The 26,379-nt window shown below is 36.4% G+C and overlaps 1 protein-coding gene across 2 annotated transcripts in view; it reads left to right on the top strand.

Moving 5' to 3' along the window:
* The window catches only part of LOC125818108 (DNA polymerase epsilon catalytic subunit A-like), a 32,516-nt gene that overhangs the window by 3,586 nt on the left and 2,551 nt on the right, over nucleotides 1-26,379 (top strand). The window contains exons 8-44 of one of the 2 annotated variants that reach the window (XM_049497633.1): nucleotides 238-324; nucleotides 407-541; nucleotides 1,532-1,654; nucleotides 2,494-2,577; nucleotides 5,462-5,626; nucleotides 5,837-6,013; nucleotides 7,439-7,552; nucleotides 7,822-7,926; nucleotides 9,986-10,104; nucleotides 10,192-10,333; nucleotides 10,417-10,511; nucleotides 10,643-10,748; nucleotides 10,857-10,936; nucleotides 11,033-11,209; nucleotides 11,409-11,496; nucleotides 11,646-11,726; nucleotides 11,861-12,004; nucleotides 14,182-14,277; nucleotides 14,421-14,621; nucleotides 16,556-16,610; nucleotides 16,693-16,835; nucleotides 16,913-17,352; nucleotides 19,893-20,037; nucleotides 20,122-20,319; nucleotides 20,414-20,488; nucleotides 21,898-22,088; nucleotides 23,556-23,739; nucleotides 23,826-23,890; nucleotides 24,211-24,337; nucleotides 24,440-24,541; nucleotides 24,628-24,711; nucleotides 24,961-25,035; nucleotides 25,173-25,232; nucleotides 25,359-25,621; nucleotides 25,698-25,746; nucleotides 25,970-26,130; nucleotides 26,253-26,319. In XM_049497633.1, coding sequence (XP_049353590.1) covers nucleotides 238-324; nucleotides 407-541; nucleotides 1,532-1,654; nucleotides 2,494-2,577; nucleotides 5,462-5,626; nucleotides 5,837-6,013; nucleotides 7,439-7,552; nucleotides 7,822-7,926; nucleotides 9,986-10,104; nucleotides 10,192-10,333; nucleotides 10,417-10,511; nucleotides 10,643-10,748; nucleotides 10,857-10,936; nucleotides 11,033-11,209; nucleotides 11,409-11,496; nucleotides 11,646-11,726; nucleotides 11,861-12,004; nucleotides 14,182-14,277; nucleotides 14,421-14,621; nucleotides 16,556-16,610; nucleotides 16,693-16,835; nucleotides 16,913-17,352; nucleotides 19,893-20,037; nucleotides 20,122-20,319; nucleotides 20,414-20,488; nucleotides 21,898-22,088; nucleotides 23,556-23,739; nucleotides 23,826-23,890; nucleotides 24,211-24,337; nucleotides 24,440-24,541; nucleotides 24,628-24,711; nucleotides 24,961-25,035; nucleotides 25,173-25,232; nucleotides 25,359-25,621; nucleotides 25,698-25,746; nucleotides 25,970-26,130; nucleotides 26,253-26,319 — 4,803 coding nt within the window. Of the gene's footprint in view, nucleotides 1-237; nucleotides 325-406; nucleotides 542-1,531; nucleotides 1,655-2,493; nucleotides 2,578-5,461; nucleotides 5,627-5,836; nucleotides 6,014-7,438; nucleotides 7,553-7,821; nucleotides 7,927-9,985; nucleotides 10,105-10,191; nucleotides 10,334-10,416; nucleotides 10,512-10,642; nucleotides 10,749-10,856; nucleotides 10,937-11,032; nucleotides 11,210-11,408; nucleotides 11,497-11,645; nucleotides 11,727-11,860; nucleotides 12,005-14,181; nucleotides 14,278-14,420; nucleotides 14,622-16,555; nucleotides 16,611-16,692; nucleotides 16,836-16,912; nucleotides 17,353-19,892; nucleotides 20,038-20,121; nucleotides 20,320-20,413; nucleotides 20,489-21,897; nucleotides 22,089-23,555; nucleotides 23,740-23,825; nucleotides 23,891-24,210; nucleotides 24,338-24,439; nucleotides 24,542-24,627; nucleotides 24,712-24,960; nucleotides 25,036-25,172; nucleotides 25,233-25,358; nucleotides 25,622-25,697; nucleotides 25,747-25,969; nucleotides 26,131-26,252; nucleotides 26,320-26,379 lie in introns of those variants that run through there. The other variant, XM_049497634.1, reaches the window with a different exon arrangement.

Here is a 26,379-nt window from a genome sequence, read left to right as displayed (position 1 = left end):
GTGGTAAATTAATGTTAGGCTTCATGATCTACATGATTTCTTCAGGTCTTCTTCAATGGGTTTGCCCATTTAGGGTCTTCGTATAGATTATGTAGCTGGTTGTTGTTAGTGAGACTCCTCCTTGAAGTGAATTCTTTAGCAATACATCTACAAACAAGGATCCATTTAATTTGTTTTTGGGAAAGTAAATTAATTATTTTTCTATGCAATTATAACCAATTTTTTCTGAATTTCCAGTGTGTTGGGGAAGATATTGAGGATATAGAGTATACCCCAAAACCAGAATATGAAGGGCATTTTAAAGTGTCAAATGTGAAAAATGAGGTATTGTTTTTTCTGAAATTTTGTACACTCTATTTCTTCATCATTGAGACATTCACTCTTCTACAACATTATTTTGTTGCAGGAAGGGCTCCTTAGGCACTGGTTCGCGCACATGCAAGTGGCGAAGCCTGGTATCTATGTAACATATAACGGTGACTTCTTTGATTGGCCATTTGTTGAGACAAGAGCTACTCATTATGGCTTGAGCCTGAAGGATGTATGTTTCTCCTTACTGTTAAGAGTGTTTGTGTTTGTAATCTCAAGTAGTTTATGATTCAGCATCTCGTGGATGGTTTTCCAGAGCAATGCTACTTTGCCATTTTTTTTTTTTCCTGACAATTCCCAAATAATACGACTGTTGATAAAGTCTAAGAAATTTTTCCTGATGCACCCAATTCATTATCTAGCTCTGCTCTCAGTCCATTTCCAACTTCATAATTGTGTAATTTCTCTGGTCTTAGGACAGAAATATACAAGTTGTTTCTCTTGCTAAGGTGTTTGATAAGGTCCTTTTGGCTCAGCATACCCATACCCAAAATATTTTGTTTTTCGATTTTTCACTGAAATTCTTGCAGGATTGCTGTAATTCCTACAAACATATAGTTTCACAAAGGTTGTCTGTTTCTGTTGAGTTGTAATCTCAATAATAATTTGTAAAATCATCATTTTCGAAATTAGTATCATCTTCTTTTTCTTTGTTTTATGTTTTTGTAGTTTCTCATTTCTGCCTGAAACCCATGTTACACACTTAGGGGTGGTTTGGTAGAGTATTAAAATAATGCTCAATAGAGTGTATTAGTATTTAGTAATGCTTGTAGTAGTTATGCTTGCATTAGTTATGCATAAATTATTTCTTATGCATTGTTTGGTTTGGTGTATTGAAAATAGTATGCATTGTATAAAAGTATTTATTTACAAAAATATCCTTCACAATTATGGAGGAAAAGATGTAAAAGTGCTTTTGAGGGGTAATTGGGCCTTTAACCATGCTAATGCATGTATTAAATCCTTTTGCTTTACTAATACCTAGAAATTCATGGTATTAGTAATACACTCTGCAATACACAATAGATTATATAACTAATGCAAGCATTAGTTATACATAACATAAAAAAGTGCACCAAACAAGGGACTACTGTCTACTAGCATGCATTATTTTTGCTAATACACTCAATGGCCTCTTATTGTTCTTTATTTTTCACTGCAGGAGCTTGGGTTTTCCTGTGACAAGAATCAAGGGGAATGTCGTGCTAAATTTGCTTGCCATCTGGACTGTTTTGCTTGGGTTAAACGTGATAGTTATCTTCCTCAAGGAAGCCAAGGTCTGAAGGTGTAACTCGTAACCTCTTTTTCTTTTCTTATTGCTTATGCTCTTTATTCTTGTTTTACCTGATTTTAACCTTTTGCTGAAGCCTTCATGTATTCCAGTATGATCTTTCTTGTCTTCACAGTGTGAAATTCACATTAGTTCTCTACTTTTGTTAATTGTTCCAGTTGATTACGTGATATTAATATTTTATGTTTTCTGTGGACTCCACACGTCTTTTGCCTAAGAGCTCATATCTGTTGAAAGTGTCTTCTCTTCTTTCCGTACCCTGTAGCAGCTTAGCCTGGATTGAAACTTGTATGCTTGTAAAAGATATTTATCAAACTGGATGGTGGTAGTTCCTTTACAATCAGATTACATTTTTGTTTTTTGCATCTTGGAGCTCCCATGTGCTGTGTATGGCTCAAAATCAAATTTTCAGATCATAATGATTTTGGGTGGATAATTGTAGAGTTATTTTTCCTCATAGAAAAGCTTCCCACTCCCTTGAGATTCTACAAAATTTCATAGGTGTACCTGTTGTACTTTTTTTTTTTAAAAAAAAAAAAATTTGAAAATAAAGTGTTCCAAAGAGCTCACATAATCAACCTAAGAATGTAAAGAAAGAAATATGGCTCTCTTAAAGTAGTAAAAAAATGAGAAGTGAATGAGTTCCCCTTATGTTTAGAATTATGACCAGATACGTTGGCTCAAGAGATTTTTCATTTGTGGTAAATGAAGAAGTTATATCTCTTCTCAGTTTCTTGGCTTATTAATAATTTCGACCTATTTAGACTGAACTTTCTGTCAGACTCTTCACTATGGCATCTGATTAACTATTGCCTTATTCCTCTCCAACTCAGGCTGTAACGAAGGCCAAGTTGGGTTATGATCCTCTAGAAGTTAATCCTGAGGATATGGTTCGCTTTGCAAAGGAAAAACCACAGGTATGAGTTATTTCAAACTGGTATATCTTAGTAAGTTCACCATGAATTTCAAAGATGATATTATCTATAGAAGTGTTAGACATGATTGATAACTTGTTCTTTTGACCCAGAGGAAAGCCACATTGCAGATTGCACAGACCCAAACTCATGCTTTACAATTTTATGATGAAAAATTTGTGTTTATAGCTTTCCATTATCTAAGGATTTCACAATCATCATTTAATGTCATATGACTACGAGTATCTTGAGGGGATCCAAGATTTGTGTAGCCTTAGCTGGCAAGTCATTTTCTTCCCCTGCTGCATGAGCACATGTCTCTTTGAAATTTTTTCTAGTCGAAAGACTATCCTTTCCATTAAAAGGGATGTTTTTCTTCTGAGCCATCGTTACTTTGTAATTTCTGCCTCCTTTTGCATATTACATGCTAGAATTTGAGGATTAATTTTTCTTACTGCATGTGGTAGCTAAGTTCCCTTCTCTGATTTGAGGGTTGTGATCCATTTATCTACTCAAAAGCATTTTGGAATCTTATTAGCTTTCTCATCACTCTTTTAGTACCCCATTTTTTTTGGATCAAGTAAGATTTTCATTGATAAAAACAAGGCCAACTTGGTTTACCTCTTGTATATGGGAGCTTTCATTCCCATTGTTAATAATATCGTTTAACTTATAAAAAACAAGAGATATACCAAAAAAGGAGAAACCTACAAAATATGGGTCTCTCCAAAAGACACTCAATCCTCTATAAAATCAGGAACTACATGGGTACACCAAAATATAATAAGAGGGATCGAGACTACTTCTCAGTTGAAGTTGAACAAAGCTCTTATCCACCTCTTCAAAAGCTCTCCTATTTCTCTCTTTCCAAATGACCACATTAGAGTAAGATGAGTAACATTCCACGCCTTGTGCCTTCTTCTCCTAGCTCCACTTTTCCAGCTGAACATCAACTCCTTCATGAGTCTTGGCATTATCCAAGTGACGCCAAACCATGTAAATATATGGCTCCCACAATCTCGTGGCTAATCTGCAATGTTGCAAAATATGATCCGTGTACTCACTAGCCTCCTTACATATGAAACACTAACTCACGTAGACAACCTTTCACTTCCTAAGGTTCTTTGTCATCAAAATCACCCCTCTAGTAGCAAACCACATGAAGCACACCTTCCTCGACAGTCAGCACCTTTGGTATCCATACTGCACCATATAGAAAACTATCCTCCACCTCACCAAAAGCTTCTCATTGAAAACCTGACAAAAGAACAGTGTTATTCCCCGACACCCAACTCAAGCATCGGGTCTGTTGACTGACTTACATTGCTTTTGGTGTAAATCTAGTATTCTTTGAAGCTCAGTCACCTCCCGATCATGGAAATTCCTCCTGCACCTCAAATCCCAAAAAGTTCCATCCCCTTGAGTCCCCTTTACTTGATGAATATAATTCCGTTTGGCAGGAGACCCTATACAATACTGGAAATTCATCCTTAAGCACCAAGCCTCCACACTACCTTTGCCCCCCAAACTAACTCCTCTCCCATCCCCAACCCTAAAAGTAATGTTATCATCGAAAGCGTTCCATCCCTTTGTTATATTCCTCCACACACCACTCCCGAAAGGTATAATGATCACATTTGTTCTCCATCCCCTTCCATTACTCCCTATATTTTCCCTGTCACCCCTCTCCATAAAGCTTCTCCTCCACAACCATTTACCCGTAAGTGCTTCGTTAAAAGTCTTCAAGTCTGTAACCCAAGTCCTCCCCACTGTTTAGGAGATGTTGCAGCCTCCCATCTATGAATCTACTATAACAGTTAAGATTCATAACCAGAAAATGGAAAGAATTACCTTGGTAGATTCCTAGTATGAAGATTACAACAACATACTCAGTGTAATCCCACAAGTGGTCTGGGGAGAGTAAGATGGATTGTTTTCGGTAGATCTTTGGCTCAACAGAAGTTGGACGAAATAACAGGATGAACAAAGTAAAGAAGCAACAAGCAATAGAAAAAATTGAAGAATAAGATACTATGTGAAAAAATTTCTGCCTCCTAGTATGAGGATTCTTGTTTGATTTTACCAATTTCTTTTGGAGTATTCATCCATGGAATTATGGCCAAGCAGCCAAGAGCAGAGCTCTTTTAACAGCTGTGTTTGCGTGACCCTGATTTCCATTCTCTCTAATATCCCCTCTGTCCCAGTTTCTATGGTGGTGTTCGGATTTCGAGTGTCAAATGAGTTTTTCTTCTGACCATGATTTTTCTCATATGCCTATTAAATATTTAAATTGTTAATTGTTGTGACTTATCGTATTTTACCTAGTTTTATAAGACGTACAATTTATTACAAAATACTTGTATATTCTATGTCCGAATTCACGATCAAAATCCGAACCGTGACATATAAAATTGGGACAGAGTGAGTACTATGTTTTCCCCTCAAACAACTGTGATTTGCTGAAGAAATTTTTCTTTGACCACAATTTTTTCATATGGCTTTTAAATATTTTCAAATTGTTAATTGTTGTGACGTATAAAATTATTTTTACATAGTTTTTAAAAAATGGAAATTTTGTTTCAAAAAATTTAAAGATTCTATGTCCGAGTTCATGATCAAAATCAAGATGCTTGACTCTCAGAATCCGAGCTGCGACACATAAATTGGAACAAAGGGAGTATTATATTTTCCCCTCAAACAACCGTGATTATCTGAATTGTTATTCATGGTGAGTAGAGTACTAATCTTATTTTGGTTTTAACTTGTTTATGAGTGCTACTTTGGTAAAGGAGAAAATGCATTCATCGTCTTTTCATTTATTCACTGGAGGAAAACCAGCCTGGAATTCTGGATAACCTAACTTTTGTGTGTTTAAATGATTTTGCAGATGATGGCTTCATATTCTGTTTCAGATGCTGTTTCAACATACTACTTGTACATGACTTACGTTCATCCCTTCATTTTCTCCCTTGCAACCATAATACCCATGCCGCCAGATGAAGTCTTGCGCAAAGGAAGTGGGACTTTGTGTGAAATGCTTCTTATGGTTCAGGTAGGTGTCTTTAGAAGCTCCTTTTTTCTTTCTGGTTCTCAGGAAGTTCCTTGTTTATGGATTTTAGTTTTATGGTTGGTGCCTCTTCAGTGTTTTGATTCTGTTTGACTTGGAAAAGAGGACAAAGGAAATCTCCACTGATGCTTTCCACTTTTCTTCTGTATGCTAACTGCCTTATTTGTTTTTCTTCTGCATTTCTCCTGCGTACAGGCTTATAAGGCAAATGTTATCTGTCCAAACAAGCACCAGTCTGATCCAGAGAAGTTTTATGGTAGTCAACTCCTTGACAGTGAGACATACATTGGTGGTCATGTGGAATGCCTAGAAAGTGGTGTATTCAGATCTGACATCCCAACCAGTTTTAAACTCGATCCCTCTGCCTATGAGGTTAACAATCTTATAAAGCTTTCTCTTCTTCCAGATTAGACGAATTTATGTAATACTACTTCATGAGTTATTTTCTTCTAGTTACTCTATTTTTTCACCATTTTAAACTATTACTAGAATCACTTCTTATAACAATCTATCTAAAATTATTTCTGTTGACCCATGAAATGAAGTAGGTAATCTATTTTGAGAAAAAGGGAATAGAAGTCTTGTTTCTCCTCAAACCATCTAGTTGATAATACTATAAACTTTTTGGACTAGCATGAAAGTTTGGCCAAATACATGGATGTCTGTTGGTTATATTTTTATGAATAATTGACTTTGAAGAGGAAAATATATTTGGTTTTCAACGGTCTTATCACAAACGTAACAAAATTTCATACAACAACAACAAACCCATTGTAAAGGATGTTTGAAGAGTGAAGAAGTGGCCTGGAGACAGACTTCAAAGGCCTTATGGCTCAAGGAGGGGGACATGAATACTAAGTTTTTCCACCAGAATGCTAATGCCCACAAGAGATATAATCACATTGATCAGTTAGAGCTACAAGGAGAGACTATATCTGAATCAAACAGAATCAAGGAAGAATTCATGTCTTTTTACAAGAAGCTGTTCACAGAAACTGAAAACTGGAGGCAATTTGAAAATGTTAGCAACCATCCTACCATCAGTCCATCACAGAGGATGAGAAAGAGGCACCACCAGCAGTCTTTGAAGAGCAAGAAGTTTTTGAGTGTCTGAAGACGCGTGGTATAGACAGTCCCTGACGGATTTACAATGGGGTTCTACCTAAAGTGTTGGGAGGTTATTAAGTTAAGACATAATGGAGGCTTTTCATAATTTTCACTCAAGTGGTATATTTGGAATAAAGCTTTAATGCAACCTACATTGCACTGATTCCTAAGAAGACAGGAGCAAAGGAGCTTAAAGATTCAGGCCATCAGCTTGATTGGTAGCTTTTACAAGATGATCTCTAAGGTACTGACAGAAAGGTTGAAGAGAGTGGTGGATAAGCTGGATGCAGAAGATGATTGTTTGCTTCCAATGAGGCTTTGCATAAGAAACATATATTGCAGAGAGACAGGCCTCTTTCTGAAGTGCAGCTTGCGTTTGACAAGCCACTTTTTCAGCTATACATTCAAAATAGACTGCTTTAGGGGGTGCTCTTGTTCTCTGAAGCATTTTCCAAAGGCCAATTGATCTCCCAATTCTCTTCTTGCTGCTGTAGATGAATGTAGTAATTCACTGTGAAGTGTCCTTTTTTAGCTTGCTGTATTGCTCTTATGTACAGTAACTACATCCTAAATTGTTTAAAGACTTGCCTTTTGAGATCTTTGGTGTCTATTACAGTTAGCTTTTGATATTTTCTAGGCTCTTCTGTTCCATTGTATTAGTTACTAACATGAAGATTCTCAACACTCCAGCTATTGATCAGCAACCTTGATAGAGATCTGCAGTATTCTATTGTAGTTGAGGGGAAGATGGACTTGGAATCTGTCACAAATTATGATGAAGTGAAGAATGCCATCATGGAAAAGGTAGTGCATCTCTCGTTTCGTTTGTTGATAATTTCAGCTGAGTTGAGGCATTTGTCTGTCACATGAGAGAGATTTGACAAGTATTCCGCCGGCACCCATGGCCATATCTGACAGGAGTCAAATTTATTGTTTTGGAAGTTTCTGATTTCTTTTCATTTTTTTCTTATTTAGACTTTCTTTCTTATTGCGTAGCTTAATAGTTTGAGAAAATCTTTAGATGTTTGCAGAACTTTGTCTCCTCTCTGACCATCTTAACCATCTATTTACAGCTAATGAGCTTACGAGATGATCCTTTAAGGGAAGAATGCCCCCTCATATATCATCTTGATGTAGCTGCCATGTATCCAAACATCATACTTACAAATAGGCTTCAGGTATGTCAGCTTTCGCAGTCCATTTCTTGAAGAATGTTCTTCTCTGGCATGTTAGTAAGTCTGGCTTTTTTGTTACTCTTTCTTCCCAGATCGAATGTGTTCTTTTCCCTGTTCTGAATAGTTTAAAGGAATTGAAAATCCAGTTTTCTGTTTTAGACGGAAGAAACCATGGGCAGAAAAGTTAATTTTTTGTATATTACAAAATTGACAAGGTAAATCGTTAATAGACTAGGATAAAATAGTCTACCATTTCAAGTTTAAAAATGTCCCAGAGGAAGGATGGCGGTTAGTTTAGATCAGAGGAGTAGTTTTTTACAACTTGCTTACTACCTACCAAACAACAAGACTATATCTTTAACATCTTCATTTGTTGGGATGCAAAGAGAAGGTAGCACAGTATTTTGATTATTAAAGCAGTATTATGTATGCACAGATAACTGTGCTGATGTGGAACAGAGTAAACTTGAAATTTTCAATCTAGATTCCAGCAGCTTGGTTAGACATGTGAAAATTGGGGAGTGAGGAAAGAACAATAAAAGACTCTAGTGATACACGATGCTAGAGGTTGAAGACTTGTGGGGTTTTATTCTCTGCCTGTCTTGTGTGACTTTTAAACCTGTTTCTTTTTCTTGTTGCATTCTGCTTTAAAGTCAGCAGGTTGGTCCTTAACGATTAACTTCTTGTAACTGGGGATAGCGACAGTCATTAGAATTTGAAATTTTGTAAATCTTGGGATGAAGATAATATCACATGTTAATCATTAGAAGATGAATTTCTATGGGCATTCTGGGAACACCAGATTTCGAATGAATAGAGTTAATCTTAAGAATATATTTGTATAGAAATGGATCTTGGGCACCCTTCAGGGTGGCCTAGTGGTTTGGGCTTGGAACTTCCATGTTGGAGGTCTCAAGTTCGAAACCCCTTGCCAGCGAAAGCAAGGGGTTTGCCTTCTGGGTCGAGCTCGTCGCATCGGGCTTGCCTAGTGCCGGTTACCTCTCCTATGTAATTTGCGAGCTATTGCATAGGAGCAGGGGTTTTATCCTATGCGCACCCAAAGGGTAGCGGCTGCAGGTTTCCCTTGTCATAAAAAAAAAAGAAATGGATCTTGGGCCTAACTCACCCCCCAAAGTTAGCTCAAGAGGTGAGGATTGCCCAAATTAATGAGGCCACCCAGCCCTTAAATGGTTGATGTGGGACTCTTCATCCCTCATGCACAAGGCTGGATATGTGATTCGTTAGCAATTTAATGTGGGCCCAATACCATGTAAAGAAATGGATCTTGGGCCTAACTCAATCCCAAAAGCTAGCTCAAAAGGTGATGATTGCCCAAACTATATTAATGAGACCACCCATCCCTTTATAGGACCAATGTGGGAGTCTTCAGTCTTCACTATAATATTCCGTCCGTAAGAGATTCTGGGGGAGACAAGGCAGAAGAATGTACAAGTTGTAGAAGGTTCAATCGGAGACCAGTTAGAAGATTGAGAATCAATTAAATAGTAAATTCTAGGGGTTTACGTAACACTAAACCAATCATATCTGAAGGGGATTAGAATGATATTTCTAATTTTTCAACTGCTATACCCTCGAATTATACTTATCCATTGTCCTGGAAGTCCATGCTGTGAATATTGGTTGACTTTGCTGCTGTTTAAGTGCAGCCTCTAGGGCGTGACCATTAATAAATTAATTCTAATTCTAATTTACGAGTAGTTGCCAGCCTAAAAAGTAATAATTCTAATTTACGAGTATCATCAATATATTTTGTATTGTGTCATTTCAAGAAATCAATTCAAAAAGCCGCCTAAAAAAAATAAGAAAACAATTCGGCAGTTATTTTTAGATGCTTGCAATGGGCTTTGTGTGGATCATTTATGGCTGACACCCAATTGGCTTTAAAACATGATGTGCTGAACAGCTGACACATACTGATTTTTACTTCTGCTGTCTTATTGAGGAGGTGCTTCATGTTGGGTGCATTATCTCTTAATTGTATATGTAGCATTTTATATTTGGTAGCCTTTTGAATTTAACTTTAATTACTTGATTCCATCAGCCACCATCAATAGTATCAGATGAGATATGCACTGCATGCGATTTTAATCGTCCTGGCAAAAAGTGTCTCCGGAAGCTTGAATGGGTTTGGCGTGGTGAAATGTACATGGCAAAAAGGAGGTATATTTTCTAGTCATTTAGTACAAAATTGGCAACTTCAGATAGATTGCTACTGAAACTTGATATTTCGTTTATACGAAACATCAGTGATTATTACCACATAAAGAGACAACTCGAGTCTGAACTTGTTGAAGTAGGAGATGGTCAACGATCAAAGTCTTTTCTTGATTTGCCTAAAGCAGAACAACAAGTAAAGCTCAAGGACCGTTTAAAGAAATACTGTCAAAAGGTAAGTTGCTAACTTTGCTATGCCATCTTTCTTTAACTTCTTTTTCTAGGAAAACTGAGTAGTCCCTTTTTAACTATTTTAAGGCATATAAAAGAGTTCTTGAAAAGCCGGTCACAGAAGTTCGAGAAGCAGGGATCTGCATGCGAGAAAATCCTTTTTATGTTGATACTGTACGGAGGTAAGACAAGCTTATGGATCGTTTGTTTATCTCTAGTATTTTAATAGCTGTACTATGTCAACAATATCAGTTTGGAGCTTTTCAGCTGTTCCCCAAGTTTGCTCATATGAATTTTTGCTTTCTGTTAAAAGTTTCCGAGATAGGAGGTATGAATACAAAGGGCTCAATAAAGTTTGGAAAGGTAAGCTGTCTGAAGCAAAGGCTAGTGGAAATTCCATAAAGATTCAAGAAGCACAGGTGCCTTTTTAATGTGTCTTTTCTATTGTTTAAACTCATTCTGTCTTTGATAAGTAGAGAGAATGCTATATGTCACTAATCGTTCTACATTTTCATTGATTTTCACAGGACATGGTAGTTGTGTATGATTCATTGCAGCTGGCTCATAAATGCATTTTAAACTCCTTTTATGGTTATGTCATGCGCAAGTATGTTTATTTTCTTTCTCTGTTTCCGGCACACTGTTCTGTCCTTGTTCTATGCCTTCAAGCAGTGTAACTACAGTCTCTTTTTCTCTCCTTCAGGGGTGCAAGATGGTACTCAATGGAGATGGCTGGAGTTGTCACATATACAGGTGCAAAAATCATTCAGAATGCTCGATTGTTGGTTGAAAAAATTGGAAAGCCCCTCGAATTAGACACAGATGGTATTTGGTGTGCATTACCAGGCTCTTTCCCTGAGAATTGTACCTTCAAGACAAAGTATGCTTTGGTTCTTAAGAAACATTGTTTCTTTAAGTGTTATTGCTGTTGCCCTTTCTTCTGTTCTTGTAATTTGTGCTGTATGATATTTATTTTCTGAGATGATTTCTGTTTTGTAGAGGTTTGTCCTTTATATTAAGAATGGTATTTTTTCTGCTGTTTTACTGGATATCATGATGATTATGGATGTGTATTTCAGAGATCCAAAGAAGAAGCTAACAATCTCTTATCCTTGTGTAATGCTGAATGTTGATGTGGCAAGAAACAATACCAATGATCAGTACCAGGTTGGAGGGGACGCTAGTCCTGTACTCTGCTTGTTTCACTTTCAGATTGTTTTTGCAAGACTATTAGTCTATCATTTTTGTAACCTTAAATAAACTAGAAACACTGTTTTCTACTGCATTAAAGAAACTATTTCCTCTTCCATTTTCAGACGCTCAAGGACCCCATCAATAAGACGTATACAATACACAGTGAATGCTCAATTGAGTTTGAAGTGGATGGACCATATAAGGTGAAACACAAACACCTACACACATCTATAAGCAAACTTTCGTGTTCGTTGTGTTGTCCCTTTTTGGAACTTTGTGCTGTTTAATAAGGCATGATAACTATGTTGATTATTCTTTTATTTTTTTCTGCAAGTAGGCAATGATTCTTCCCGCTTCCAAGGAAGAAGGTATTCTAATAAAGAAGCGCTATGCAGTTTTCAATGATGATGGTACGCTTGCCGAACTTAAAGGTTTTGAAATTAAACGTAGAGGTGAGCTAAAGCTCATCAAAGTATTTCAGGTACTCACTTCATTTGTTTAATACACTATTTATTCTCTTCTTTGAAGTAAAAGATATTTTTCTCCTATTTACTTTCTGAGAGACATGGTCTGTGAGGGTTCATTAAGCTTATATCAACTTGTTTGGGACTGAAGTGTAGTTGTTGTGCTTTCTGAAAGCATCTCCTCCCCTTCATGTTGTTTAGGTTGCTGATTCCAGCTGTTTCCTGATTCCATCTTGTTTTATTGTTATGTCACATCTGTCAAATTCTAAGACCTTTTACTATATAAGGGGACAACAATTTGCTCCTGTTTTTAAGATGCAGAACACTTGGACTAGACCTCTTTAAATGATACCGCCAGTCCACCAGTACATTTAAAGAAACCTCATCCAAAGTGTATTTTTTTCTTTCTGAATTTAGAGCAACTTTTAAGTTATAAAATGGGTCACTAATCATTGTTCAGTGTTTGACAAAATGGAGTAGTAATATGCAGATTATTAGGCTGTGCCTTTCAGGGCTCAGTACTCTTATGAAAGATGCTATCTAACAGTTTGAGACTGGTAACAGTTAATCTATATATCCACTGGTACACTACATCAAAATATGTAGTCCAGTTTATGAGACAAATATCTAGGTAGTTCAACTTATGGAATCCCATACTAGTGTACTGTTTTCTGAAACGACGTTTACTGTACACATATGTAGGGGGAATATATGGTTATCTCGATTTGGAGTAGTTCATATTAAACTTTTTGACCCTGGTTTATATCAGCTACCAGTAGATATTATGTGTACACCCAATGTATTTCCTTCCATAGTGGACTTAATACGTTGTTATGACAAATCTTATTACATTTTTTGTGGGAATTTTCTATTCTAGGCCCAAAAGGGATTCTAATTCCTGATTCTTATATAGAAGTCCTTATACATTGTTGGCTAAATCAGTGACTTTAGATGTTGAGAAAAGTAATTGAAAGAGAACTAGTTTGACTTAATTAGGATGCAAGTTAGATTATCTGGGAGTATAAGATGCATTCTTTCTACCGTACTATAAATTCATGTCTGCTGGTTGTTTACATCTAAAGTCAGATGATTCTTTCACATTGTCTTGTAGGTTAATATCCTTAGGCATTGGCCTTCCCATTGCTTAGTATTAGATGGATTTACTGGCTGATCTGAAAAAAAACTAGTGAGAATTATTTAGGAGGTTTTGAGAGAGCCTGATGTGGAAGATACCTCTGACCCTTCGGGGTGGCCCAGTGGTTTGGGCTTGGGACTTTCATGTTGAAGGTCTCAAGTTCGAAACCCCTTGCCAGCAAAAGCAAGGGGTTTGCCTTCTGGGTTGAGCTCGTCGCACCAAGCTTGCCTAGTGCGGGTTACCTCTCCTATGTGGTTTGCGAGCTATTGCATAGGAGCGGGGTTTTACCCTGTGCCCACCCAAAGGGTAGCGGCTGCGGGTTTCCCTTGTCATCAAAAAAAAAAAAGATACCTCTGTTTTGCCCCCTTATGTTTTTGATTTATCATGGAAGATTGACATGGTGTGCATCTTAGAAATTGAGAATTCTATCATCTATAAATAGATGTTTACTTCTTTAGTGGTTATGGTCCTGACTTGAATTATTGCATCTTGCTTCACCTGCAACCTTTGAGTTGGTCCTAGCTAATGACTGAGAAAGGAACATCTGGTTATTTTGGATGCACCTATGAATGTCTTATAATGCACAGTTTTTTGATTTCTCCATTTATAACAAAGTTAGGTATGAATTCTATATAGTAATGAGTGAGGAAATTAAGACCATTTCATCATTACTGTTGCTCATATTTTATTCTGGACAAAAGAAGCTGCTACTCTTGCCATTATATCCAGCTGGCATTTTATGAACTGGCCAACAGTTTATCCCTTTCTATTCTATTATACTTTACTGTACTGTGTGAGAGTTGTAGCCACATTCTTGCCTCTAAACAGCTATAGTTCAATCTTGAAGAGTTGCACAACTCTAATCCTGTGAGATTTTTCTTTGGTATTCCATCAATTAGCATAAGTTGATTATTTAAGCTACTATGGCCCATTCAACTCAATCTAGAATAGTATGGTCAATGAGGATCCAACATCTGATTTACTGATATTTTAGTGGTTACTTGTTTTATCTACTTTATGTTGTCATACAAATTGATTCTTGAGTGAACATATTTGCAGGCTGAGCTTTTTGATAAGTTCCTCCATGGATCAACCTTAGAGGAATGCTATTCAGCAGTTGCTGCTGTGGCAGATCGGTGGCTTGACCTGCTTGATGTAAGTGAAGATTTATCTTAGCAAACTGCTGTGAAGTTCTTAATTTTAAGCATGCAATGTATAATAACTTATGCAAGAGCGATCAAAAGTGGCATTTGTTAAAATCTTTTATAGTTGCAGTTATAAGTCTGTTGTTTCTCCAGAATCAAGGCCAAGATATTGCAGACAGTGAGTTGCTCGGATATATATCTGAATCAAGCACAATGAGCAAGTCCCTGGCCGATTATGGTGAGCAAAAGTCATGTGCAGTAACTACAGCTAAACGGCTTGCTGATTTTCTGGGGGATGCAATGGTCAAAGAGAAAGGATTGCTTTGTCAATATATTGTTGCATGTGAGCCAAAGGTATACCTGTTTCAGCTTGATTTGGTAGTTCCCCTCTGTAGTTAGAGTTTTGATGAAGAACTTTTTTTTGATCTACTCAATAAATATATTTCCATGGCTATTTTTTAGAGTTGGCTTTTACTTTAGCCATAATATTGTGAAGGGAAATGGACACATCCAAGAAATTGGTCTGAAAGATGAGGGAAACTAGAAAGGGCTGCTTCAAATGCTCTTTGATAGAGATGGATTAATTTGCTCTTAGCTGCATAATTCTTATCTCATTTGCATGAAGTCCTGTTAAGATGTCTCTAACTTCCAAAATAGTTCTTTTTGGACAAGTTGTGGTCAATTCTGAGAAAATTATAATTCTCATCTTGGCCAGGAAACATGCTATGCTATGCCCCTCCCAAAACCCCTATAAGTTTTTGCCCTCAGTGTTCCACTAGACACAAATATCCAGTTTTTGCTTCTTTCAGTATTGATCGATAATTTTTTCATGTTTCTTCCTTTGACATCATGAACCGATTGACTTCATTTACTGCAACTGTTGTTATCTGAAGCTATACTAGTTTATCTTAAGTGTGAAAGTCTTACTAAGGGCCAAATTACCCCATTTACAACTACAACATGCCTAGTGAAATCCCACAAGTGGGGTCTGGGGAGGGTAGAGTGCGCAGACCTTCCCATTACCTCGTGGAGGTAGAGAGATTGTTTCCAATAGACCCTCGACTCAAGTGCATCAATTTCAGGTATAAAGAAGAAGAAAACAGTGACAAAAACATAACAACTAATAGGAGAAGCAGTACAAAGCCGAGAAGAAAAGAATATGAACAACAACAGAATAGTGCAGTAGCCGAAACATAATAAACAGATGAAGATAGATATCTAAAACTAGAACTAACAAGAATAGGGCCACTACCTACTTAACTTCTACCCTAATACGCGACCTCCATCTTCTCCTATCTAAGGTCATGTCCTCGTTAATCTTAATCACTTCTCCCCAATGATTTTTCAGCCTTATGTACATGCCATTTTTACTACTTCACTTGCTTACAGACCTTCCTCAGCTTTATTGTGAGCTCCTCTATTGTGCATCATTCACAAACTAGATGTTGCAATACATACTATTCTTGCCCATTTTCTTTTCATAGAATAATTCATTTGGGTAGCCCCTCAGATGGTGATTGTTTCCACACTTGATATAAGTTTGTTCCATGTGAATATTGGGGGAAAAAGGAAGAAAATTTAAGCTAGAACCAGTGAAGGTTAAGTTAATATGATTGGTTATCCTAAAATCTAAAGAAAGTCAACCACTTATTTCTACACTGCAAGTTCACATTCAGGTTATGGAGTATAATTTTGAACCTTAAAAGCCTAAAATGGGTTATGCCAGGCAAGGTTTCTGAAGTTCTGAGAAGTTGGGCGGAAGTAGGAGGAATAGCTAAAAATATGTGTAGCTGGAAATTTTTCCCGGCATTCATCTGGTGGACAGTGTGGAAGGAGAGGAATTCCAGATGCTATGAAGGTGTAGAAAATGAAGTGCAGAAGATCAAACATAACTTTATCTTGCTGCTCTGTTTTTGGTGTAACTAGATATATTCTAATGAGTCTGCCTATTATTGATGTACTTGATTCATTATAGATAGAGATAGAAGCGTTTTAGAGTCCCATTTGTAAATATGGTTTCAGTACTACCTAAGTACTGTTTATCAAAATAAAAATAAAAATAAAAATCTGAAGAAATTATGGAAGGCCAGTTGTTTTCTTTTGAAGGCATTCCTATCATTTTTGCTTAAAAAGGTACTTCCAAGACGCACGCAGTTGCCTCTCAGATTAAGGTTGAACTAGCATTGAAGAGATAGAGAATTTAATTTTTTTACTCTGATTTTTCTTTCTTCCCATAATTTTGGCTACTCTCTTTCTGCAGTTAATTTTACAATTGTCTTATCGTGCAGGGAACCCCAGTAAGCGAACGTGCTATTCCTGTTGCAATATTTGAAACTAATGCAGGTAAGTTTTTGCATTAATTTGCTATAATTTGCCCTTTACCTTACATAAAGAGCATTAGTTGCTTATACACTTGGCTCTTCAGAGATCATGAGGTTCTATGTCAAAAAGTGGTGCAAAATATCATCGGAAATCGGAATACGCTCCATTATTGATTGGTCTTATTACAAGCAACGACTTGGTTCAGCAATCCAAAAGATTATCACAATTCCTGCTGCAATGCAGAAGGTACAGCTAGCTGTCTAATTTTATGGATTAAGATGCAGTAATTTGCAAATTCCAGTACATGATTCTGGTGCTTTCAGGTTTCAAACCCTGTCCCAAGGGTGGTTCATCCTGATTGGCTGCATAAGAAGGTTCGTGAAAAAGAAGACAAATTTCGCCAACGAAAATTGAATGATATCTTCAGTTCAGTGAACAAAGATGACACAGTGGCCAGTAAACATTCTAAAAATCAGCAAAATTTTGAAGACCTGGAAGACTTTAGACACAGTGGTAAATCGTCTATATTTGGTCCAAGGCCTGTTGTTCATCGTCATGGAGTCAACAAAGAACATCTAGTGAACACTAGTGATCGATTGGACAGTCAACAGAAAAATGGTCATGCTAGCAGTCCATCCAAGATGTTACCATCACAAGAAATTGCTGATGTGGAAGATATTGACAGGAATGTAGATTATCATGGATGGCTACAGCAAAAAAAGAGAAAATGGAAAGAGATTCGTGAAGAAAGGAAACGCCAAAGGTATGCTTATCTCTAATTCTCTATAAGAGGAATAATTTGCAATATGTAGCATATTTATTACAAACACAACTATCCAAAGATCAAACATAGAAAGTAAGACAACTTCTATTGATGTGTCAATTGTCAAACATGTGTTGAAGAAAACTAAGGTTGCAGCCCAATAATTATAGTTACTAGACTATTCTGAAGAAGAGATCAGAGTGAGAAGTGTTTCACATAGGAGCTAAGGATCCATTTGCTTTGTAAATGTAAGAATGATCAGGGGGAGAAGTGTGATTGGAATTAAAATGTGAAAGGCTCGTGTTGCCAACACCTGGATCTACTAATAGAAATGTATGATCAGGTAGCATGTAGAGCGAGAAGTATCAGGACGAACTTGAATTGACTGAAGAAGTCTATACACATTCTCTAATTGTTCCAAAGTGAATGTCAAGTTGACATAATAATGGTAGATTATGATTTTTTTTAAAAATACCATCCCTAGAAGCTTCCTTTGCTGTCAACTAATATGATGCAGATGGAAAACTAGAAAGTAGATGCAATCGCCCAAGGAAAAAATACATTGGCAGAGGAATAATGTTTGGCAGAATAGTGCTCGGCATGGTGCTCAGAATAGTAAACCAGATCAGTGAACAATACACCAACAACAACATACCCAGCGTGATCGCATAATTGCATAGGTGGGGCCTGGGGAGTCTAGAGTGTACCCTGACCTTACTCCCACCTTGTGTTCGGTAGAGAGGCTGTTTCCGATAGAACCTCAGCTCAAGAAAATTGTTTCAAACAATACAAAAGTGAAGAAGCAATGATGAAAATACCGAGAAAAAGGAAAGTATCTAAAGCAAAAATAGTAGGATAAAAAAATTGAAGAATAAGATAATACTAAAATAACATTATTACTACTAATAAGTAGAACAGTGAAGAGTAGTGCGATAGTAAATAGTCACTAGAGAAGGCACTCATGGGCTAAGGACCTGTTTGACCATAGTTTTTCCCAAAAATATTTGGAAAAGAACTTGGCAAATATTGTTTGGCCATACGACTTCCATTATTTGGCAAATATTTCTGGTAAACAATCCAAATTCTCAAATACTAGAAAAAACTAGTATTTGGGAACTTTTAAAAATTTAAAAATTACCCCACTTTTATATTTTATAAAAACACACATCATTTATAATTTTGAACAGAATTTCAGTCCTAGTTCGTAGTACAAAATTTATACAGCTATATACATATTTTATACAGTTTTTGTCCGAGTTTGCTCTCCAAAGTCACTTCCAATTACAAGTAGTAATAGTAGTTTTTTGTAGATATATCATTGGTATTTTCCTTTTTTTTTTCTTCCTCTTTTTTTCAGATTCATATTAATTGTGTTCGTTGTCATGAATTTTCGCGGAACGTGCTTATTATAAAATGATAATACAAACTTATGGATATTTTAAATAGGTTTTGGAACTTATGGGTATTAAACATGTTTCTTTAAAAAGTCAAATATATCTCCCCAAAATCTATGGCCAAACGTATGGTGAAACTTCACACAAAAATGACTTGTCAAAAATATTTGGGAATCGGTGGCTAAATGCTACTCACGGGTATGACACATTGGTTAATGAAGTGGGTTGAACTATGAGTCTCAGGTTCATATCTCATCGGAGACAAAAACACTGGGTGATTTCGTCCTAGCTGTCCAAGCCTGGTAGACAAAGTTAGTACCTGTGCTGGTGGGAGACAGCAAGTACCTTGTGATGTGCACGCAAGCTGGCCCTGACACCATGATTATAAGAAAAATAGTTACTAGAATGGATGTGATGACAAGAATCCAATAGCCAGACAAAAAAGAAAGGAAGTAGTAAAGAATTTGAGGGGCATAGAAAGAGTAGGTGCAGAATTTTGACAAACTCCCTGAAAATTACAGTGAGAACTGAGGTTATTTCTTCATAGTGCTTGGTACCATAAGAACATACCATCATACTTCCTCTGTCCCAGTTTATATAACTTACTTTCCTATTTAGTCAGTCCCAAAAAGATGGTATATAAAATGGGACGGAGGGAGTATGATGGTATTTCTTCATAGTGCCAAGTCAAACTAATTCATATAAAATGGGACGGAGGGAGTAATATTAGACTAATATAACAAAATAACTACATCTATTTATCGGTGGAGGAAACCTCTGCAAATATGAAGGAAGAATGACCTCTATTTATGGGTAGAGGAAACCTGTTACCTTTATCATTCATATCATCACAGTTTTCACCGGTCACACCTACTGCAGCTACCTCGTTATCCAAATAATAAGGAATATCACATTGCTGTATAACTTTTATTATTGTTGTCTTGGGTTTTGATAAATATCTCCTACTTGAATACTTTTGCACAGATAAATCAAATCAGGCACAACAGATACTCAAATCCAAATATCTATTTCTAAATCAAATCAGGCACAACAGATTCATCCAAATATCTCAGCATTTCTTTTTCAATTGAACTCTCTGTGGTGCATCGTGGCTTGTTCTTCTTCTGATGTTATTGTATTTGTTAGGTTGGATACGTCGAGGACAGTAAACCATGTTAGTGGCAGTGCTGACATGTTTCATAGCATGGCAAATCGCAAACGCCAGGGAAAAACTGGGGTTAATTCCTACTTTGAGCGACACGAATTAGCCCTCACACGAAATCACTGGCAGGTGATGTTGCTCATATGGTTTTAATGAGTATTCTGCTGAATCCATTTCTTCCATTGGTTCTTATGTAATCTGTCTTTCCTTCAGATAGTTCAACTTGAACCGACTTCACAACATGGACAATTTTTTGCATGGGTAGTTGTGGAAGGAGTCATGCACAAAATTTCAGTAACTATCCCCAGAGTGTTTTACCTCAACTCCAAAGCTCCTATAACTGAGGAATTTCCTGGAAGACGTGTCAACAAGATTCTTCCTCATGGACGCCATAGCTACAATTTAATTGAGGTACATTGATCATTATCAGTTCTGATCATACTTTAATGCGTTTGGCTGCGAAGGTTTTAGGTTCCGTCATTGCACAATTTCTATTTCTTACTAGGTCACTATTGATGAGGATCAATTCAAGTCAGAAAGCAAAAAGCTAGCAGCTCACCTTGCTGACCCAGAAGTGGAGGTCAGTATTTCTTCCGCCTAAAGTTCTGTATTGTTCATAAACCTGAACATGCTTGGTGCATGCACTTCACTCATAAATGGCAATTGCAAGTGTAATCAGAAGTTTACTTTTGATGTCAAGTTCTTTTATAAGATCTGTCAACGTGTTTGCCTTCCGTTCTCTTTTTAAAAAGTTGAATCAATTTGTATTGTAAGTGTACTGTTAGTAATGATTTTAATTGTCCAATTGCACATACATGTCTTCTCTGTTAGGTTCTTGAATTTCCCATTCATGATGTTTCTTTTGCCATTCTATATTCAAAATCTTAAATCTGTAGCTTGAGATTTTGATGACATAGTTTTACTTTATAATTGTTTGATATTTGTCTTGCACTTTATTAAGAGGATTTGCTGAAAAATGGAATATCATGAATTGACAATAATAAGAGTGGGTATAGATCCAACTCAAATTATTTAGACAAATTTTAGATTGATAAATTTGAAACTTCATAATTTTTTCTTGAATCTCCTTAAAATGTTTAAGTGCAACTGTGCAAGGCAGCCAGATTACATGACCTGTAGAATGGATTAAGAAACGTAAGGGGCAATATATTAATGTGTAAGCTAAGACAACATTCCTTAAAGGCTAAATTCAAGTACGATTGTACTGTATACTGTGCCAGGTATGAAAGCTAAGACAACATTCCTTCCTTAGCTCTTCACACTCACTGTTAGTACTTACCCCTTTTAGATGTGCTTTCACCAGCAATCTTTTTGCTGGTTTAGATCAATAAATTACTTGCATTATCAATCAAAAAAGAACTCTCTCAAATATGGTTTTAATTGGTACAATATGGCCTACATTTATTTCTCAGTACCATTTTATTTCTGTAAAATTAGTTTTAAATCATGCACTAAAAAATGAAGTCCTCCGTTACTATGTACATAGTTTGTGAATTCTGTATGCCAACAAAATTGTAACAAAAAAGATCCAACAAAATTATAGTTTAGAAAATTTTCATTACTAGTAATGTAATTTTAAGTTGTTAATAGATGAGGACAATGAATAACAGTAGCGCAATACTTTATGAATCTGATATGAGACGGCTTTTCATGAACAAAAGATTCTCTCAACATAAAATGGTGGATCTTCCCCTTGTTTATAGCAATCATAATACCCGAGAAGTAATTCAAAACTGTGGAGGATTCACTTCCAGTTTCATCATAGAGAACCCGCTGGGGTTCGGTAAAAATGATATTTTTCCTGTGCACTCCAGTCATTCAGCATATATATATATATGTTTCTGGACTGCATGATTGTGATCTCATATATTTACTGAAAAAGAACTTGTCTCTTTAACTCTTACTCTTCTGGTTGAATGTTAAATGTCTGTATATGCTGCAACATGGCTTACGAGATTCTTTGATCAGGGAATATATGAAACAAAGGTTCCATTAGAGTTCAGTGCTATTCTTCAGATGGGTTGTGTTTGTAAAGTTGATAAAGCAACTAAGAAAAGGAATCCACAAGATGGTTGGAGTTTGAGTGAGCTGCATATGAAGACAACAACTGAGTGCCCGTATTTGGATCAGTCCATAACTTTCTTCTACTTGTATCATAGGTAAGTTAGGACCCCTTTGATTCTATTATATACCTGCTAAAATTTACAGAAAGATTTCCATTTCAAGTTTGATATTTTATTTTCTTTGATGATTCATGATATATTATGTTTAGTTCAATGTTCATGGTAATACTTGTCCTAAAGAGGAAACATGTTGGTGGGTGACACTGTATTAACTATTATGAGGATAGATAGAACAGTTTATTTCATCAAATCAAATATTTTAATATATTCATACAATCTTACTTGACTATAAAAGGTTCTCTCCATGTATTAAAAGATCCTCTTTGCATGACCCATGCTCGACTGTTGGGTACTATATAGACATGACACCTGTCAATTACCACGTAAAACCCGTTCACTTGCCAAACCTGGTTCCTTCTAAGAGTCACAGCAAACAAATTTGAAGTGCTTGCTAATATTCTAAAAATTGCTCAGAAGTTCCAAAACCATTGATGATCTAATTTGTCTTGTGTTAAATCTACTTGCTATCCAATGTTCTTGCCTTTCTCTGCTGGCTTGTAGTACATCCATTAATCTACTTGGTATCCAAAGTTCTTGCCTTACTCTGCCGTCCAGTACTACATCCGTAAGCCTTCCATGTGTTGCATTCGTTCGTGAGGAATCCTTATGTTTACTTCCATCAGGGGAATTTGCCTTGATCTCTATTCAATTACATACAAGTGGGCCAACCAATCCGTCTAGTAATTTATTTTGTATTCAAGGTAGGTTATTTCGTCCTAGCCTCCCAATTTATCCGTCCTAACAACATTTGAAGCCTAATATCCTTGCAAGCTTTGGATTCTTTCCTATATTTGACCGGGAAAGAGGTTACCAAGCAAGTGAAACTGTACTCGCCTCTTTCTATGTAAATGACTTGGATATTGCTTACTGCTTAGCTCTTTGGATTGTTTCTTAGATTGATTATTCCCATTTCTTAGTGAGATCATATTAGATTTTAGGGGGCGGGGACTTCAACTTCAATCTTGAAAATAGAGTTGAATTTGTCTGTCTTTGGTGCAGAGGTAGGCAGGTAGCAGAATGCTCTTAATGCTGAAGAATACAATCTTACTAGTTATCAATTTTTTTTTATCCAAACAGACGCGTTTTTACATTTGTGGTCCAAAAAAGAACCCTTAATTTTCCCAAAAACTAAACCAAAAACCTGTAGTTCGTTAATCCAAATGCACCAAGTCAGAGCCTCAATATTTTACTTTGAATAATCAATTTTCAAATTTTTTCATGTGTAAGCAAACATATCAATCATCACTAGCATTGATTAAGCAGTTTGTTAGAACAATATTAATTGTTTAGCTTCTATTGGGGGCATGTTGCTTCTGAAATCCTGCATCGTTTTTCGCACACAATTTTGTTTCTTCTGGATTTAGTCACACAAGTGTTTAAGTTTACATTACAGATTTAACGAGTTATCATGACTTAATATGTAATATCTGAATTATATTTCAGTGTGTCGGATGTACGAGCCATTTATGTGGGACATTTTCCTGCGTCCAAGATGATACATGTTGTGGTTGTCAATCCATTTCAAAACAAGGAATTATCACAAAACGTTCTTGAAAGACATTTTTATGAAGCTTGCCAAACATTGTCTGGGCAGCCTATCACACAAAAGGAAGGTATTAGTTTCAAGGTAAGGTCATTGTTTCCTGAAAATAGCATTAACAGTTTGTCTATGCTCTCTTTCTTATCCTCTTTGTGTTTTGGCTCTTATTTTAGTTGGATTATGTCGGGTACATCAAGGATGCTGAGAGGATTCTACAGAGAGCAGTTAATGAGCATAGGTTATTTTTCATTATCTTAATCTTTGTCATTCTATTTGTTCTTAATATGCCCTCTTGTCAATCATAAAGTTTGAATGTTGGGGGAATAGACTGATGACATATTTTTGGAATTATCAAATTTATGTTTCTGTTTGATTTTTCCTATCTTGAAATATTGAAATTGAGCTATCACGAGAGATTCAGCTTTTTCTAAAACATTTTCTTCTATATTTAGCTCCATATCATTTGGTAAGTGTCTCATGTAAATCCGTTGGTTGACATATATTTAGCTCCATATCATTTGGTAAGTGTCTCATGTAAATCCGTTGGTTGACATTCAGGCATCATGGACCTGCAGTTGCCATGATTGAGTGCCCTAATGCCCATTTACTGAAGTCTGGCATACGAGCTTTGGAGGATTTTCCTTGCATCAGCATCCCATGTAATGCTCGGGATAGTCAATATCAGGTCCAACAAATGCTAATAGTACCTGATTAAGAAGGAGCAATTGCTTAGTACATCTGATCCTTATCTATACTCAATGAAACAATGAAGAATTCTCCTTTTCAGGCACTAGGTTGGCAAAATGTAGCAGCAAAGATTGGAATGCAGCGATGCGCGACATCCCCCCAGTGGTTAAATGAAAGGATCACTCTCTCAAGATATGCCCATGTAATTTCTTTCTTACTCTCTCCTCTCTAGTATTGCCTAATCAAGAGAGTTCTGACTGTTAAAGTTTCCAATTGCCTCAATTGTAGGTTCCCATAGGGAATTTTGATGTTGATTGGCTCATGCATACAGCAGATATCTTCTTTTCCAGAGCACTTCGTGATCAGCAACAGGTTATCTCATTCATATTGCACTGTTCTTCTTGATGACAGGTTTATTCTTTCTGATGATATAGAGTGCTATTATATCCACCTTCATACGTAACTGTTTTAAATTGTTTGTTTCCTATGTTCCTCTCATTTTGCACTTCTCCAAGCAAGAATTTGTGTTGAACTCTCAGCAACTTAAGTTTTTTTGTGCATTATAAGTGCATTTTTTTAGATATCCTTGCGTGATTGTATAAATCTTTTTGATTCTCACAGGTCTTGTGGATATCTGATAATGGAATCCCTGACTTAGGAGGCATAAATGATGAAGTATCATCTTTTATGGATGAGGTCAACTTTAACATATCAACTTCTTACAATAATATCTGCTTTCTTTATTTCTCTTACTGATTATTCAAGAGAATTTTTAGCCTTCTGATGTTTTTCTTGACCACATTTTTATGCTATCTTGTGCTTTATGAAAGCAGGTCAATCAGCCAGTTCTTACTTATCCTGGTGCATATAGAAAAGTTACTGTTGAGCTGAAGGTTTTAATTTCCATCAATTTTCTTGAGTTACTTCTTTCCTTTGTCTGGTAGTTTTTTTTCCAATACACAGATAATACTATTACACTGTTGCTAAAAGATTCTTCTTATTTCTGATATTGTGATCAGATTCATCATCTGGCTGTTGATGCTCTACTGAAAAGCAACCAAGTAAACGAAATGGAAGGAGGCACTCTGTTTGGATTGGACCAGGACTTGAACCCTACGACGGATTTTACTAATGAACAGTACTTCTTTGACGCAACAACATCCTGTGCACCAGCATTTCGTGTACTTAAGCAGTTGATTCAAAGGTGCCTTACAGATGCAGTAACATCAGGAAACATATTTGCTGATGCAATGCTGCAACATTTGTACCGATGGCTCTGCAGGTTGGCTTGCTTCTTTCAGTTTTGTTCACAATTATATTTGATTGCTAATGCTACATTGTCCTTCTAACTATTGCAGCCCCCGATCTAGACTGCATGACCCAGCTCTTCACAGTATGCTTCACAAGGTAATTTATTGAATAAGAACTTCTGGGTTGTCTAAAAAGAACATAAAGAGTTCTATTTGGAAGTCGAGATGCATGACGTGCCTTCGTGCTATTAGTACTGGGACATTGATGTCATTTATTTTCTCTGGAATGTGTCCCAGCATGCTAATTCATTCACACGTGGTTTCTCCATTTCTTCTTGCATTCATCAAAACTGATGCTTTAATATTTTCATAATTGGCAGGTTATGCAAAAGATGTTTGCATTGCTTGTGGCTGAACTCCGAAAATTGGGTGCTGCTATTGTGTTTGCCAACTTCTCAAAAATCATAATTGACACTGGGAAGTCAGATATTTTTGCTGCCAAAGCCTACTGTGATAATGTTATTAAAAATGTACAATCAAGGTCAGTCTCTTGAATCAGAAGTTGTTTACTCAACACACACACATATATATATTTTTATTTTTATTTTATTTTTTATTTTTTATTTTTTTGGTCTTTCTTCCCTTACTCTTATCTATCTGCAGAGAATTGTTTGAGTGGATTGAACTTGAGCCGTTGCAGTTTTGGCACTCGTTGCTTTTCATGGATCAGGTTAGCTGTGGCAGTTGACTTGATTTGTTCTTGTTATTAACATTTTAGCTTTGTGTTCTG

The sequence above is a fragment of the Solanum verrucosum genome, unplaced genomic scaffold (genome assembly GCF_900185275.1).
Source record: "Solanum verrucosum unplaced genomic scaffold, falcon-dt-bn FXZP01000253.1, whole genome shotgun sequence".
Lineage (NCBI taxonomy): Eukaryota > Viridiplantae > Streptophyta > Magnoliopsida > Solanales > Solanaceae > Solanum > Solanum verrucosum.
This window is presented reverse-complemented; position numbering and strand designations above follow the sequence as displayed.